Source organism: Alternaria rosae (assembly GCF_020736505.1).
Source record: "Alternaria rosae strain MPI-PUGE-AT-0040 chromosome Unknown BKA58scaffold_3, whole genome shotgun sequence".
In the NCBI taxonomy this organism is placed as follows: Eukaryota; Fungi; Ascomycota; class Dothideomycetes; order Pleosporales; family Pleosporaceae; genus Alternaria; species Alternaria rosae.
Window position 1 is genome coordinate 759,286 of NW_025763572.1, and position 15,983 is coordinate 775,268.

Below are 15,983 nucleotides of genomic sequence, written 5' to 3' on the forward strand. Positions count from 1 at the left end.
CTGCGGGCTATGTGCTTCCAGGATTTAGCGCTCGCATCCCCCTCGGTTCGTTGACAGGTACACCTTGCCTTTGCGTCGGGGAGGGGGATGATTTTCCCTCTATCCTTGTCGCACCTCTGCCAATGCGCTTCCGCTGCTGTCTCGCAGTAAAGTGAGCGCATAGATTTGCTTTTGAATCGAACCACTGCCAACTTTACACGCTCCACGGAGCTATCTCCTAGCGGCATGATGATACCAAAGAAGGCCTTCGGGCTCGTCGTTTGCCTGCTTCTCGCTACAGGCCTCATACTTTTCTCGCGCACGGTGGGACATTCGCTCGCCGAGTACTTCTTCGGCCCCTATGGGCCAGTCATACCCTACACCACGCATATCGTGTTGTTCCAGTTCAAAGAGGGCACCAGCAAATTCGCTGTCAAGGAGGTTAGACGCGCGCAAGACCCACGCTGATGAGCGACGCTGAGACCACTTCTTAGGTGATTGCGCAATTCTTTGGGCTGAAGAAAACATGCATACATCCAACTACGCTCAGGCCGTACATTGTTTCGATCTCGGGAGGGAAGGATATCTCGACTGAGAATCTGCAGGTATTCAGCGCCGATCCAAGTTTGGAGATCGTCAACAATCTGACCTTATCGACCAGAACGGCATCAGCCACGCTTTTGTCCTGCAGTTCCATTCCATCGAAGACCGTGATTACTACGTTAATGACGATCCAGTTCACAAGGCATTCAAAGAGGCGGCTGCATCGGCACTCGAGAAAGCAATTGTCGTCGATTATCAAAATGGGGTTTTTACAAGTGTGTAATTCTAAGAAAAGCAGTCTACTTTGCGTCCGATAGAACAACGCGCTCGACTTCCCTCGCCCGATAGGCCATTTCTTCGTCGCTATACCATTACTCGCCAATCCGAGATGCAAAATAGATGATCAACTCCACAACTCCAAATTATCACTTTCGCCAGTGAAATTCCTATGCCCTAAAGCACTCTGAAACTCCAGCTCGTTCGATCGTCAGTCCCCAGGAACCCACCAACGCTTCTCCAACTTCTCAATCTTGCATCATCTCCTGCGCCTGCGCCGCCTTCTCCCTCCTATCCTCGCACACCTGCCTCTCCTCCCTCGATGCATGGTCATGATAATCGCACATATCAGGCTGATCAACTGAATCGCGGCCACCATGTCGAAACTCGCTGAGTTGGCTCATGATTCGTGCTATAAACGGGATTGGCAATTTCTGGATGCTGTAGACGTTCCATAAAGCACTCTCGCCCCAGTAGCAAAAATTATCGATGATCATCAGAAGAAGAGGGTCCTGGTCATTCAAGTTCTTGACCGCGTAGACAGCGTCGTTGACGTCTGGTAGTGCGTCCTCATCAGTGAAGTGGTCGAAGAGCGCATCTAGGCACTGGCGCTTCAACTTGGGTACATCGTACTTATCGGAGAAAACATAAAGTCTAACGAGCCTATCGAACTGGAAGGAGGAGTCTTCGCCGCGACGGTAGAGTGCAAGTAGCTGCGGGGAGTCGGCCTCCGTGGGAAAGCGTTGACGATACAGCCAGTTGACGAACAGCTCGAAGATTCCAACTTGGGTGTCGGAGAGCGTAACGATTTTCTCTTGGGCTTCTTTGAAGGATCCGGTAAAAGCGGCCTGGAAGAAGGGCGAGTAGTGGACGATCGCATTGAGGGGCACCTGGAAGCGCTTTGCCTTGGGGCCAACCACGATCTGAGCGACGGCCGTGTTGGGTGCTCTGCTGAGGTTAGCATTGTGGAGGATCGTGGGGAATCAGGGGGTAACGACTTACGATATACGTGGGTGCGTTTGAGATGGCTGTTGTTGGTTGGTGGACGACATACTGGCTATAGAGAAGATAATGTATAGAGGATCAAGGAGGAAGGGAGACAAGGTCGCAGAAGGCGTGTTTATATACTGATAGCCAGCCCCATCTCGGAGTCGATGTCGTGGTCACTGCGATGTTTAGCCAAGTGAGGGGATCCTTCACTATCAGATACTAAACTCTGATATTTGGGTCACCTCGACATCTCGAGCGCATATACGAGCAAATTACAAGCCGGGTGACATATTCGCACTAGGATTCCTAAGGGAAATTTTGATCACCCGCCCTGTTTTATAGACGTACGCTGCTTCACAAAGCTTGCTCGAAAGTTGCTTGATCAATCCGCGTGGAAGTTGTATGGAACATCTGTTTGTTGTACATTTACACATTTGCTACAGAAGGCTCCGCGGGGCAGCGCCCTCGCTTCTAGAGTGGCATCTCACGCCTTAACCTTTGCCGTCTTTGCCATCCTCTCCTTATGCTCCGTCGTCCGCTCCTCCTTCTCCTGCTGTAACTTCCGGCGCCTTTCTATCATGTTCTTCTGTTTTGTTGGTCCGAAGACCTTATTCGGGGCCTTGCCCATATCAACCTCCTCAAAGTAATGCATGTCCCTCTTCATCGCAATCTCTGGGTACACCTTCTTAGGCGCGGGCAATGTTCTCTTGTCCAGACCTCTGGAATGTAGTACCCGCAAACTCTCAACCATATCCCGCAAGCCGTCTACACCGTCCTTGCGGAATTGTGTGACCTTCTTGACGTGCGTTGTGATCCCGGGTGTCAGGCCTAGATTTGCTGGTCTCCTCGCTAGTGTCTTTGCGGTCATGGCGAAGCGCATGTCTCTTGGTCCGTCTACGAGTTCGAGGATGGCGGACTCGGCTTGGTCTTCTTTCATGGGCTCGACGCGGAGTACTCGGGTGTAGCCGCCGGGTCTGGATTCGTAGCGCTCTCTTATGGGGCCAAATAGCTTGGGTACCATTTCATTTGGTTCCTGATGGTATTAGTACGCGCTCTGGACATGCCATTGTGGTTCGTACAAAGAATATCTGTGTCGCTCTCCGCCGCGTCGCCTCGGTGTTCTTCTTTCCGAGGGTAATCAGCTTCTCAGCTAACCGCTGTGCTTCCTTCGCCTTGTGCCATGTTGTCGCTATTGTTTCGTGCTTGAAGAGCGATGTGACGAGGTTTCGCAGGAGCGCTTGACGATGCGACGACGACCGACTAAGGTGGCGATATTTCATGTGACCGCCTGCCATGACGGGCAATTGGTTCTGTATAAGCCGGGAGGGGCGTGGAGTGCGTCTTGATGTTGCTGCACTACCTCAACCTCTTGCACGCCGCGATACTGTCGCCCGCGAAAAGTTCGGGCATCGGCGGTCTCTTCCCCGACTCCACATCCCTGCTCTGCTTATGCAAGCAACCACTTTAGCACTAAACGGATCCGTGACCCAAGCAACGCGACGGGACGCGTTTCTTCTCTTTACGCGTTATAAGTGTCCCTGCGTCCACCCACCCCTCACTCCTGCACACTCTCCTCAATACTCCCTCTTCACGATACCCACACAGATACCCCCACTACTTTTCTAATTCAACATGTTCGTCCTCAAGCGTGGTATGTACTGCTTTGCCCTCACCGCTTCAAATCTTCACCGCTAACGATTGACTTCAGATGGACGCAAGGAACGCGTACAGTTCGACAAGATCACAGCACGAGTGTCAAGGCTGTGTTACGGCCTCGACCCCGACCATGTTGACCCCGCCGCCATTACCATGAAGGTCATTTCTGGTGTCTACCAGGGTGTCAACACCGTCCAGCTAGACGACTTGGTACGGCTTTTAACGAGCTCAATGTCCTTCCAGTGGCTAACAGACGACAGGCTGCTGAGACAGCAGCATACATGACCACCACACATCCCGACTACGCCATCCTCGCTGCGCGTATCGCCGTATCAAATCTTCACAAACAGACACAGAAGCAATTCTCTGTAGTGGTAGAACAGTTGTACAACTATGTCAACCCCAAGAACAACACCCGCCAACCCATGATCTCTGATCACATCTACAAGATCATCATGGACAACGCCGACGAGCTCAACTCGGCTATAGTATACGACCGCGACTTCAACTACCAGTTCTTCGGCTTCAAGACGCTTGAGCGCTCATATCTCCTCCGCATCAACGGCAAGGTCGCCGAGCGTCCACAGCACATGCTCATGCGTGTCGCTGTCGGCATTCACGGAGCCGACATTGAGAAGGCCATTGAGACCTACGACTACATGTCTCAAAAGTACTTCACACACGCCTCGCCAACATTGTTCAACGCGGGTACACCATCGCCACAAATGTCGTCGTGCTTCCTCATCGATATGAAGGAGGACAGCATTGACGGTATCTATGACACACTGAAGACATGTGCGTTGATTTCCAAGACCGCCGGCGGTATTGGTCTCAACGTCCACCGCATCCGTGCAACTGGCTCATACATTGGTGGTACCAATGGAACATCCAACGGTCTCATCCCTATGCTCCGTGTGTACAACAACACTGCTCGCTATGTCGACCAGGGTGGCAACAAGCGTCCCGGTGCTTTCGCCATCTACCTCGAGCCATGGCACGCAGACGTCTTCGGCTTCCTTGACCTGCGCAAGAACCACGGCAAAGAGGAGGTCCGTGCCCGTGATCTCTTCTACGCTCTGTGGATCCCCGATCTGTTCATGAAGCGTGTCCAGGACAATGGAAACTGGACACTCATGTGCCCCAACGAGTGCCCTGGCCTCGCTGATGTCTACGGTGATGAGTTCGAGGCACTGTACGAGAGCTACGAGAAGCAGAACAAGGGGCGTGAGACTGTTCGCGCTCAGAAGCTCTGGTACGCCATCCTTGAGGCTCAGACCGAGACCGGTAACCCCTTCATGCTTTACAAAGACGCTTGCAACCGCAAGAGCAACCAGAAGAACCTCGGTACCATTCGCAGCTCCAACCTGTGCACCGAAATCGTCGAGTACACCGCTCCTGACGAGGTTGCTGTTTGCAACTTGGCTTCCCTTGCCCTGCCTTCCTTCGTCGACTACAAGCGTGGCGAGTTTGACTTCCAGAAGCTCCACGAAGTCACGCAGGTCGTCACTCGCAACCTGAACAAGATCATCGAGGTCAACCACTACCCAGTCGAAGAGGCACGCCGCAGCAACTTCCGCCACCGACCCATCGGTATGGGTGTCCAGGGTCTTGCTGATGCCTTCCTCGCACTCCGTCTTCCTTTCGAGTCCAACGAAGCGAGGAAGCTTAACATCCAGATCTTCGAGACCATCTACCACGCTGCTCTTACTTCCTCATGCGATATTGCAAAGGAACTTGGTCCCTACGAGACCTACCCGGGATCTCCCGTCTCTCAGGGTCAGCTGCAGTATGACATGTGGGGTGTCGAACCTACTAACCTTTGGGACTGGGATGCCTTGAAGGCGAAGATTGCCCAGCACGGTGTACGCAACTCCCTGCTCATTGCGCCTATGCCAACTGCGTCTACATCACAGATTCTGGGCAACAACGAGTGCTTCGAGCCATACACATCCAACATCTACTCTCGCCGTGTGCTTGCTGGTGAGTTCCAGGTTGTCAACCCATGGTTGCTCAAGGATCTCGTCGACATGGGCCTGTGGTCCGAGAACATGAAGAACCGCATCATCGCTGATGGCGGTTCAATCGCCAGAATCCCCAACATCCCCGAGGAGACCAAGACGCTTTACAAGACCGTGTGGGAGATTTCGCAGAAGAGGATCATTGAAATGGCCGCTGACCGTGGTGCTTTCATTGACCAGTCTCAATCTCTCAACATCCACATGAAGGAGCCTACCATGGGTAAGATCACTTCTATGCACTTTGCTGGCTGGAAGGCCGGTCTCAAGACTGGCATGTACTACCTCCGCACCATGGCTGCCTCGGCACCTATTCAGTTCACTGTCGACCAAGAGGCCCTCAAGGTTGCAGACACGAACATTGCTCGTGCTCTACCCAAGGTACGAAAGCAACCGGGCTTCCAGCCTGAGGCTATCCGACACTCACCTGTCACTGCTTCGCAAACTCCATCCTCGGCACCTCGCCCGATGTACGCCACCAAGCCTACCAACGGTGAGGCTGAGAAGGAGGAGAACGGTGTTGCCACCCCAGATGCTATCCCAGCGCCTGCTACGGAGACCCGCAACGCTCTCGCAAGCAAGCCGTTCAAGGCTGATGTGGAAGAGGGCGAGAGCCCAAAGATGGTGGCTGCTGACGCCGCGGTCAAGCCGGACGAGGACATCACCCGCAAGGATAAGCAAGAAGAGGACTCCAAGGATGATAGCGAGGAGCGGGATGGTGACATCTATGCTGAAGCTGCCCTTGCTTGCTCGATAGAGAACCCTGAGTCCTGCGTCATGTGCAGTGGTTAAGCAATACATGTGCGTCTGCAGGACGGGCATAGGTAAGAGCAGCGCTCTTACGCATACAGTCTTCCTGATTGTCATTTGGCGTTGGTGGTCTTTACGCGTAGGTACGCTTGGATTAACGCAAGGAGGTATGAGCTCATGAGTTGGATGTGTTTATTGTCAAGACGTAATGTATGTAGCGAACACACGTTCTTTGGAACACGCTTTTTCCGCATGCGCAATTGTGTCTACCCACAGTGATGTCCTCTGTTTCCCCACGCTTTTACACTAGCGTGACACATTCCGAAAGCCGCGGCTTAATTCCGAACAGGAAGCTACATCTTCCCCACATTGCGCCCTACAACAGTACAACCAACACGCGCCCTTGGAAGTACATACTGCTCCGCGTGCCTCTATAAACACGATCCAAGTACCAAATACCGTACGTATCTTTCTCCACCCGGTTGCCTCAACCAAGAAGCTAATACCGCACTGCCTCGTAGCTCTCCTAAGCTCTCACAGCCGCAGCCCCACACGCCCACCTGCTTGCTACAAGACATATGTTCGCCCTCCGCTCCGTCCGTCCCCTCACATCGTACCTCGCAACACCAACACGATTCGTACCGCAGTTCCACCACCGCACAATGGCATCATCATCCAGCGCTCCACTACAAGAATGGCTCATCATCGTGCCTGATCATAAGGATGCGCTGCAGAAGCGTATTGCGAGCCGCCCGAAACATCTCGAGGGGTTGAAGGCGGATAGGGAAGATATGTGGTTGTGGGGTGGTATGTTTACACCCCTTCTCGTTTCCGATTCAGGTGTTCCGTCTTCTGTCTGCTTCACCAGGCATAATGGCATCGTCAACTAGGAAATGATAGTGCTAATGCTATATTCCTGCAGGAGCGATGCTCGAGGAACCCATCAAAGAAGGCGACACAAACCCACCCAAGATGAAGGGCTCAGCGTGCCTCATTGGTGCTAAGACGAGAGAGGAGGTTGTGGAGAGGTTGAAGCAGGATGTTTATGTCAAGGAGGGGGTGTGGAATTTGGAGGATGTGCAGATTATTCCGTTTAAAAGTGCGGTTAGGAAGGCGCTTTAGGATGTGTTGGAGCGGGACAGGGTAGGAAGGAGAATATGGTTACGGTCTCTGCCAATGGCAGTTGCGCATCTCATCGCTAGCCGCCGAACTGGTATCTCTCCATGCACTTCTCCAGAATCTCAAGCTACTACACTACGACTTTGCCAGTTGCGCGCTTGCGGTACTATGTGGACTCATCCAATCATTCCTCGCGTTGTATTCCGACCTCTGCATACATGTCTTATCCAACATGTATTGGTGATGCAGCTCGGTGGCGTTGTGTAACGTGAGTCTCCAATGACACAACTTTTCCGTTGTGTTGGCGCTGGACAGCAAACACATCGCTGCATGACTCCGCACTGATAGCTGATCCTGCATGTACTATTGGACATCATGCGCAGGTCAATGTAATGGATGCGCAGTGTGTGGAAGCGACATGGAAGCGTCAGCCTACTTCAGTTCTCGACCAAAGGCTGAACAGTTCCCTTCTCCACTATCTCACTTAGACGTCCATCTTGCCAGTCAACTTAATTTTTAGACATACTTCCATTCACCTCGTTACATATTCTCAAGACCGGTCATGGCACCCACCATCCACATCATCGATCCGGATCCGGATACGGTCATAGTGCTCAAGAATCCGTGTAAAATATTTGCGCCTTGGGATCCAGAGGAGGAACGACGCAATCCAACCATGTCTGAAGTGCCAGTGCAGCCAGATGACGTCGATAGTTGGGGTTCGGGTTTACGGAAGTCGAGTGTATCTTACAAGAAGAAGAAGAACAAAAAAGGGAAGAAATCGGGGTATGAAAAGGGATACCACCGATCAAGCACGACAAGATTGTCCTGACTTAGTACAGTGATGAGCATCCACAACCTTCCACATCTCGACCTCATCAGGAACCTGCACTTGTCGAGACTCCTGCAGACAGCAGCATGTATACCTTGGATGAAGGGTCCACCGCGCTTACAGAGCCTTCCTCTGCTGTGCAGCGTACGCCATCACCGGATTTGCCGGAAGAGCCTGAAGAAGAGTCAATCCATTACCATGTGTCATCACGCCACCTGATACTTGCGTCGGTCGCATTCAAGCGGATGCTAGCACAGAACGGGTTCGCCGAGTCTGTTCGTAACGAAGCCGATGGCCTTTACCACATAACGGCTCACGACTGGGATGCCGAAGCTTTCCTGATTGTTTTGCGAATCGTTCATGGTCGCAACAAGCAAGTTCCACGAGAAGTGTCCTTGGAAATGCTTGCCAAAATCGCTGTTCTGGAGGACTACTACAACTTCGAAGAGGCTCTCGATGTTTTCACTGAGGTGTGGATCCTGGAGCTTACAAAGAGACCTATACCCCAAATGCACTGTAGAGATCTGGTATTGTGGGTCTGGATTGCATGGGTTTTTGATATTGAACAGCAGTTCACGAAAGCCACGGCAACATCCATTAGGCAGATTACTGAGTCCTTCAGGACGTTGGATCTCCCTATTCCTGCGATAGTATCAGGTACGTGGGTTTACAAATCGCCACAATCAGACATATTCTCATGCACAACAGATGAAATCGACGCAAGGCGTTACCTGGCAATTGAGTCTCTCCTTGAGGGCCTCCAGGAGCGTCTTGAGATGTATCGTCGGACAGATTATACTTGCCTATGCGATTCTCACATGTCTTTCCAGTGTGGCTCCTATCTTCTTGGAAGTCTGATGAAGGAATTATGTCGTCTGGGTCTGGATCAGCCCCGACCTGAGATCCCGTTCCGCGATTTGAGCTTCAGCGCACTTTGCGGTCAGGTGCAAAATATGAAATCGGCCGAATGGATGCATGCGCGTTACGCATACCATCCATGTAACCTGAAAGCAGCATTGGAGGATCTCACAGCAGATGCGTCGGTTACAATCCCAGGCTTGAGCTTGAACGAACTCAAATATAGATAGCACAATTATGTAGTGCAATGCGAATGATCGAACACGTACAAGAATAATACTCTGATGCCTCAGCCAAGTTCACCCCACAATTCTCGCCGGAAGTGACGATGAGCACTAAGCCATATATGATCTAGTGGCGAAACAGGGGTCCAATGTCCGATGTCAGAAGTCGGGAATGACATGTCGACGATCATTCAAGCTGTAAACCTCCCTGAACTTCGACAATGCCACGATGAGCGAAAGCCAGAAGCTCCTGCATGAGCACCCTTCAGACAGCGACTCAGAACCCGAACACGAGCGCAAAGCAAGTCCGCGACACCTGTCTCCATCGCCCTCATCATCGCGAACCACTTCCGCGTCTCCAGCACCACCAGGATCACGTCCAAATGGCAACATTAAGCGGCAGTCGTCGTTCGCACAAGCCCGGCCTGATGGCGCGCCAAGAACGCCCAATCGGGTGCGCTTCGAGGAACCCAGGAGGAGCATGAATGGGGACAACAATGGCGGCGACTGGCTCGAGCTGGATGGAGATGACTACTTGGATGGCGGCGACGGACGGGAAAGGACGCAGCGGCTTCCTCTGCTTACCGGAATCGAGGCGCCGAGCGTCACAGTCGCCGAAGAATCCTTCAATCCCGAAGACCATCTCGAGAATGCGCGACCACGGAGCGGTATGCGGAGCGCGTTCATGAACATGGCAAACAGTATAATGTATGCCGCCAATTTCGAATACAAAGAAGAAAGCTGACATACAGCAGAGGAGCTGGTATCATCGGACAACCGTATGCTGTTCGCAACGCAGGCCTCGTTACAGGCACCGCCCTCCTCATCGGCCTTACTATCGTAGTAGACTGGACCATACGACTCATTGTCATAAATTCCAAGCTCAGCGGTACCGACTCGTTCCAAGCCACGGTGCAACACTGTTTCGGGAAATCAGGGTTAATAGCGATATCCCTCGCGCAATGGCTCTTGTATGTTCACCCTGCGACTTGTGGCAGCAAGGGTATTGACAGCATACAGCGCTTTCGGCGGCATGGTCGCGTTTTGCGTCGTAGTCGGAGACACAATACCAAGGGTCTTAGATTCGATGTTCCCTTCCTTAGCAGATATGCCGTTTCTCTGGCTACTGACTAATAGACGGGCCATCATGATCCTGCTGATTCTTGGCATATCCTTTCCACTGTCACTTTATCGGGACATATCGAAGGTAGGAACTCTGGGCTTTACTCTTAGATTTGGGCTGACAATATACAGCTGGCCAAAGCAAGTGGTCTAGCACTGGTCAGTATGACCATCATCATAGTAACTGTAGTCACACAAGCCTTCCGTGTACCCGCCGAATTGAAGGGTCAACTTCGTGGCAACCTCATCATCCGACCCGGCATCTTCGAAGCAATCGGCGTGATAGCTTTCGCCTTCGTCTGTCACCACAACAGCCTCCTCATCTACGGCTCCCTCCGCAAACCCACCATCGATCGATTCACACGCGTTACACACTACAGCACTAGCATATCTCTGGTCGCATGTCTTGTCATGGCTCTGTCAGGCTACTTGACCTTCGGGGACAAAACCCTTGGCAACGTGCTGAATAACTTTCCGAACGATAATCTCATGGTCAATATTGCGCGGCTGTGTTTCGGGCTCAACATGCTTACGACCCTTCCACTCGAAGCCTTCGTATGCCGAGAAGTCATGAACAATTATTGGTTCCCGGACGAGCCCTACCACCCGAACCGCCATCTCATCTTCACGACCACGCTAGTCGTCTCCGCCCTCACGCTCTCTCTCCTTACCTGCGATCTCGGTATAGTGTTTGAACTGTTCGGCGCAACTTCTGCATGTGCATTGGCATTCATCCTGCCGCCTCTCTGCTACATGAAGCTCAGTCAAAGAAGCTTGAAGACGTACATTGCTGGGGCTGTTGCAGCATTTGGAGGTATAGTAATGGTCATCAGCATCATCAAGACGACGAGCAAAACGATGATGGGCAACAGCGAAGGCGCCAAATGTAGTTGATCTATGTTGTATCATATGTATAGCGAGCATTGGGTGGCGTTTTGGTATACACGTTGCATGTGCATGGCGCTGAAGGCCGGTGAGGTCAACGACCTTCTTAGACAGAACATATTGTTATCACTTGCTGCTAACGAGCACACCGAATGTCGCATCGCCGAAAATAAAGCTTAACGAAGACTTATTCCCATCTTTCTCGGCTTAACCGGCACCAGATTCCTTGAAGTTGGAGTCTGCTTAAGCTCACTAGCTCTGCTCAAGTCCGGTACACCAAGTGCCTCCGGCACCAGATCCGGCGTAGGACGCGTACTCACAGACCCACAACGAACTTCAACACCACGCTAAACTTCATCTCACAATATCGCGATGAACGTTTCTTTTGGTTACCAATTCATCTCGCAGATTAGCGATGACGATGCGGCTGCTTGCTGTGATGTTGGAGGCGCAGATCACCCCCTGCATTGGGGCATTGACGTCACGCAATGCAGGTTCCCGAACCCTGCTTTCGCGACTTTGACAGACAGCTGGGAAGACACGACCGAGGAGCGCTATGACAGGGAGGACTTCACATATAAGACCCGGCATGTGCCTTCCGAGTCTTCAACTCCAAACTCCAAACTTTATCATTCCCAACGGCTAGCCAAGCACGGATCCTGCAGTCCAGATCTCCTATCGAATATTTTGAAGCTTCTCATAGCTTCTACACCCAACCAGCAACATGCCTCTCTTTGGATCCAAGCGGGAGCCTAGCCCTCCTCCTGCTCCTCCTCAGAAGCACTCCATGTTCTCCAGGCGTCGCTCTTCTTCCCCTTCGTACAGGGATTCGCGCCATAGCAGCTCCACCAGCCGCACAACCACGACATACACCTCGTCTCCTAAGCGTACATCTGGCATGTTCAGCCGTGGCTCTGGAGACCCTAGCATTGCGACTGCTAAGCAGAGTCTTATGACTGCTGAGGTTGCGGAGCGGGATGCCGACCGTGCGCTCTTTGTTGCGAAGAATGCTGTAAGGGAGGCACGGGAACATGTTCATCGTTTGGAGCGTGAGGCTGCTGAGGAGTAAGTATCACTGTGGACAAACAACGTGATGTCGAGTAGCTACTAACGACTATACAGGGCGAGACTTGCGAAGATCAAGCAGGGCGAGGCCAAGGCTCTCGGTAAGAAGGGCAAGTTGCTCGGACGCCACGACCATGTCTAAGTCGACTCAATGCGCCATCCTTTGGACTAGCCATCAATACGGCGGGTCGGGCTGGTTCTTGTTTACTTTTCTCACGATGTTGAATGATGTGAAGCGCGGAGTTGTTGGATTTCTTATGTCGCTATGAGCGCTTGTATAATACCCCTGATGTCTCTATGCATATTCAATTCTGTTTGCCTACTGTCTATCTCATCTTATGCTCCAATTCAAGTGATCACGTCAGCCTGACAAACGTCATTCCATGGTCAAGATTCATATGTTCTATCACGCCTGATGGAAGATGGCAAATAGACCGGCGGTCTCGTGGATATGAGCATGTTTTACAAACACTCCGTCTACTAGTTAGGCCTCATGAAGCCCTCCATAATGAGCCAGGGCAAGTAGTTTCTCGACTTCTATATCAGCAGTAAATCTTGTTACATATCCTCGTCGCCATTGTGCAGAAGACTGATCTGATAGCAGAGACTGAGTGCGACCACTCGATGCGAAAGCCCATACGCTATATCGCCCGCCGGCGGTGATCGTGTGAAGACCAAAGCAAAACATCAGAGGACGGAAAAACTAGGAGGTGTTGCGGTCGCCAAAATGAAAGAGTTTCGCGTCAAACGCACAAACTCCCTCGTCGCCCACACATAACCGACATTCTAACCCCACCAACACAACTCTACCTCAATTCTCTATACCCCTCCTTCTTACACTTATACCACTTTCTATACACCCTCTTCATTCATTCAAGATGGCTCGCGAGAAGCGAGAAGCGCACAAGTCGCCAAGCTCCATCGCTCAACCTCGTCGCGACATCGCGGCCTACCAGGCGGGGCTTGTCCAGGACAAGAACACGCCTGCTCGTCGTCATGCACTCGCGAACTCCTCACTGCCGGAGGAGACGCCTACCCCAATCGGTTTCGTAAGTCACCGTTACCCCAGTTCAATAGGAAGCAGTCACTAACATCAACCCCTCTTCAGTCCAGCCAGGTCATCAAGGAAGCGCAGAAGCCACAGTGGAAGCGCGACCTAGAAAAAGCCAATCGTATTATCACCGCGCACCTTGCCCTTCAAAAGGTCACACGGGATGAATTGGACTGGGCGAAAGCTATCTGCGCCCGCCACCTCGAGACTGAGCAAGAAGAGCTCGCTCAGGCGCAGGCGACTGAAGCGAGGAGGCAGCAGTGGGTTGTGGACGGACAACGTCGTCACCAGGGCATCTTGTCCGCTAACCGCAATCCTGTCTGGAAGAATCGTCAGCTGCAAAGGGCATACGTGGGCGACGGCGACAAGTCGGATTCCGACTCTGACAGCGTCTTGAGTGATGCTTTGAGCGACATCTCCGACCTCGACCCAGGTCGTATTCCGCAAGACCCTTCTGTCGCCGGTGAAAAGCCTGGTGTCAGTCCTAAGTCGACTCCCGCTCGTGACCCAGTCGAAGAAGAAGTAGGTCCATCCATCCGATCACATGTACCATCAGTACTAACATGAGCCAGGCCAAGACCAAGATCGCCAACGCCATCACGACCCTCACGTTCGAGGAGGGATCGGACTGTCCCCTCTGGATCGGCCATCTCAGGAAGCCGCTCCCACACCCCTCTCTGACGCCGCTTCAGAACGAACACGTGCTGAAGCGTCTCTACGACGACGAGATCGCGCGCCTAACCGCCCTCCATGGTACCCGTGCCCCTCCCGCCGGTCACCCTCCGGGTGGAGACTGGATGTATACATCCCTCTGCGGTCAGACGCAGAAGGTCAAGAGGGAGCCGGCTGGAAAGCACAGGACTGTTGCGAGAGGCTGGTGGACGTATAGTGTGGATGGAGAGGATTTGGAGATTGTTTGGGAGAAGTGGCCGGTTGGTCTTGATGGGAAGCCGGTGGGATGGAAGAAGGTGAACTGGAAGGGTGGGAAGGTGGGAACTGCTTTGGTTCGGAACTGGTTGGAGAGGGAGTTGTATGCGATGCTCAAGGAGGATGCAATGGAAGGAGTTGAGTAAGCGGATGGCTGGCTCGCATGTCCTCCTGACCGTGTACGGACGCTTCGAGGATATGTAGTTGTGTTAAGATACCAAAAAAGATCCATCTGAAAGACGATAATCTCAATCAGTAGATAATACCACATTGATTCGAGTAAAGTCTCTAGCACCGACCACGAGCAAGTCTGTCGTAGACAAAAGATCCTGTAGCAGCATCCATGACACCTCCAAGGCCATATCGCCTCTATCAGACATATGCACCTTGTCTGCCACCTCCAGTATCCCCATGTATAACCCCAGCGGTGATGGCAGCCATCTTTAGCTCATCCAGACCCGGAATGTGACCTTCTTGTTGCTCTCGTCAACAACCTCGTAAGGGATGCATTCGCCGACTCGGTACTATATCTTTGTAGAATTATGTATAGCTCTGCAGTACTCTTGACGCATACATTGCACGCGCTGATCCTGTTCGTGCTTGCGTGCATCCACGTAAGCGTTTTGACCCATCAATGTATGACAACTGTTGAAGCCTCTACTGCATGAATTCGGAAACACTGACTTACAAGACACACATGGTATCTCAGCTCCACGTTGTAGTACCTTGGCCATCCTGGCATGATCCTCTCCGTATACCCAAAGCCGTTCGCCGTCCCCATGTCTGCCTGTACAGAACCCTGGACGCTCAACTACCGACATGTGTTTAACAAGGCGACAGCTGCAAGGTCTTAAGCTTGCGCTCCAGAATGTTTCTAATCTGGGGCTCTACTGTCGATCGCGGGTTCGGACTATACGGCGGGCTGGGTTTGCGGTGAATCGCCGAGGGTCGTTCGCATTCTCTAGATAGTAGCTCTACAGTAGCACAAGCGATCCGGTCCAGAAAGGTCAGAGGGTCTAGGTGTTGGCGTAGGCAAGCCCAAGGGCGTTCGATACTCGGTAGCTCTTTGTGGTCGTGACGCCACAGGCCGGCGCCCTGGCCTTGGTGTTGTACCGCCCGCCACCTCCGCGGCCAACTCGATATTCTCCAGGTCGTAAGGCAGTGATTTTCCACCGAGTCTCGAGAGTTTCTCCGTGTCCGAGCTGCGGCTCCACAACCACTTTGTCAATTCTGTCCAAAAAAGTGCGAGGGGAAAGGTACGGATCAGGGCTTCGCTGCTGTGCTCTGTCTACTCTTACGAACGTCTGCTTCCGTGTTGCATGAGGCTGCCAGGTCCCCGCCTGTGAAGCTCAGCGAAGGATTTGATGTTCCTTTACTCCTTGAGCTGGTTTTTGCGGAGGAGTCTCGGGCAACCCACTCCCTCTACGCTGTATCTTCACCACCACCAGACCAAAAAATATCTGGCCAGTGCCAAAAGCAGCGCAGAGCTCACGATATCCTCCTCCAACTTCTCGGGTGTTTCTTTCTCGACGTGGTGGAGTTGCACTCCCATATTTACACCCTTGGGGTGTGCCTCCGCCACCCCGCACGGTCGCAACTGCTTCTCTGCTTCACTCATAGCGCAATCTGAAAGCTCAGGGTCCAAGTTATTGAGTCTCCTCTCAAGCCTGTCTATACCTTGACACCCATCC

The 15,983-nt window shown here is 52.5% G+C and overlaps 9 protein-coding genes across 9 annotated transcripts; 7 read left to right on the top strand and 2 right to left on the bottom strand.

Moving 5' to 3' along the window:
• The first annotated feature begins 15 nt into the window (after window positions 1-15).
• Window positions 16-1,108, top strand: BKA58DRAFT_118915 (stress responsive A/B barrel domain-containing protein). Its single transcript, XM_046164109.1, has 4 exons — window positions 16-151; window positions 211-420; window positions 474-584; window positions 641-1,108. Exons 2-4 carry the CDS (start codon window positions 226-228, stop codon window positions 803-805), a joined length of 471 nt encoding a protein of 156 aa, XP_046027278.1. The 5' UTR covers window positions 16-151; window positions 211-225; the 3' UTR covers window positions 806-1,108.
• BKA58DRAFT_437287 (uncharacterized protein) lies at window positions 1,047-1,850 on the bottom strand (the record flags this gene model as incomplete). Its single annotated transcript, XM_046173477.1, has 2 exons — window positions 1,047-1,746; window positions 1,801-1,850. 2 exons carry the CDS (start codon window positions 1,848-1,850, stop codon window positions 1,047-1,049), a joined length of 750 nt encoding a protein of 249 aa, XP_046027279.1.
• Window positions 1,851-2,272: 422 nt separating this feature from the next.
• Window positions 2,273-3,083, bottom strand: BKA58DRAFT_437288 (ribosomal protein L17; the record flags this gene model as incomplete). The annotated part of the gene is made up of 2 exons (XM_046173478.1): window positions 2,273-2,821; window positions 2,868-3,083. 2 exons carry the CDS (start codon window positions 3,081-3,083, stop codon window positions 2,273-2,275), a joined length of 765 nt encoding a protein of 254 aa, XP_046027280.1.
• Window positions 3,084-3,312: 229 nt separating this feature from the next.
• BKA58DRAFT_356660 (ribonucleotide reductase) lies at window positions 3,313-6,463 on the top strand. The gene is made up of 3 exons (XM_046168664.1): window positions 3,313-3,439; window positions 3,497-3,654; window positions 3,705-6,463. Exons 1-3 carry the CDS (start codon window positions 3,421-3,423, stop codon window positions 6,249-6,251), a joined length of 2,724 nt encoding a protein of 907 aa, XP_046027281.1. The 5' UTR covers window positions 3,313-3,420; the 3' UTR covers window positions 6,252-6,463.
• A 111-nt stretch (window positions 6,464-6,574) lies between these two features.
• On the top strand, window positions 6,575-7,418 carry BKA58DRAFT_118922 (uncharacterized protein). Its single transcript, XM_046164110.1, has 4 exons — window positions 6,575-6,669; window positions 6,731-6,789; window positions 6,857-7,016; window positions 7,132-7,418. The coding sequence occupies exons 3-4, from the start codon at window positions 6,872-6,874 to the stop codon at window positions 7,329-7,331; spliced, it is 345 nt and encodes a 114-aa protein (XP_046027282.1). The 5' UTR covers window positions 6,575-6,669; window positions 6,731-6,789; window positions 6,857-6,871; the 3' UTR covers window positions 7,332-7,418.
• A 472-nt stretch (window positions 7,419-7,890) lies between these two features.
• Window positions 7,891-9,373, top strand: BKA58DRAFT_427908 (uncharacterized protein; the record flags this gene model as incomplete). Its single annotated transcript, XM_046172995.1, has 4 exons — window positions 7,891-8,019; window positions 8,166-8,817; window positions 8,869-9,104; window positions 9,359-9,373. The coding sequence occupies 4 exons, from the start codon at window positions 7,891-7,893 to the stop codon at window positions 9,371-9,373; spliced, it is 1,032 nt and encodes a 343-aa protein (XP_046027283.1).
• A 9-nt stretch (window positions 9,374-9,382) lies between these two features.
• BKA58DRAFT_379592 (transmembrane amino acid transporter protein-domain-containing protein) lies at window positions 9,383-11,465 on the top strand. Its single transcript, XM_046169822.1, has 4 exons — window positions 9,383-9,950; window positions 9,998-10,213; window positions 10,263-10,449; window positions 10,497-11,465. Exons 1-4 carry the CDS (start codon window positions 9,472-9,474, stop codon window positions 11,256-11,258), a joined length of 1,644 nt encoding a protein of 547 aa, XP_046027284.1. The 5' UTR covers window positions 9,383-9,471; the 3' UTR covers window positions 11,259-11,465.
• A 142-nt stretch (window positions 11,466-11,607) lies between these two features.
• BKA58DRAFT_118975 (uncharacterized protein) lies at window positions 11,608-12,661 on the top strand. Its single transcript, XM_046164111.1, has 2 exons — window positions 11,608-12,314; window positions 12,372-12,661. Exons 1-2 carry the CDS (start codon window positions 11,974-11,976, stop codon window positions 12,454-12,456), a joined length of 426 nt encoding a protein of 141 aa, XP_046027285.1. The 5' UTR covers window positions 11,608-11,973; the 3' UTR covers window positions 12,457-12,661.
• A 1,228-nt stretch (window positions 12,662-13,889) lies between these two features.
• On the top strand, window positions 13,890-14,636 carry BKA58DRAFT_119088 (uncharacterized protein). Its single transcript, XM_046164113.1, has one exon. The coding sequence runs from the start codon at window positions 13,929-13,931 to the stop codon at window positions 14,436-14,438; it is 510 nt and encodes a 169-aa protein (XP_046027286.1). The 5' UTR covers window positions 13,890-13,928; the 3' UTR covers window positions 14,439-14,636.
• Window positions 14,637-15,983: the final 1,347 nt, after the last annotated feature.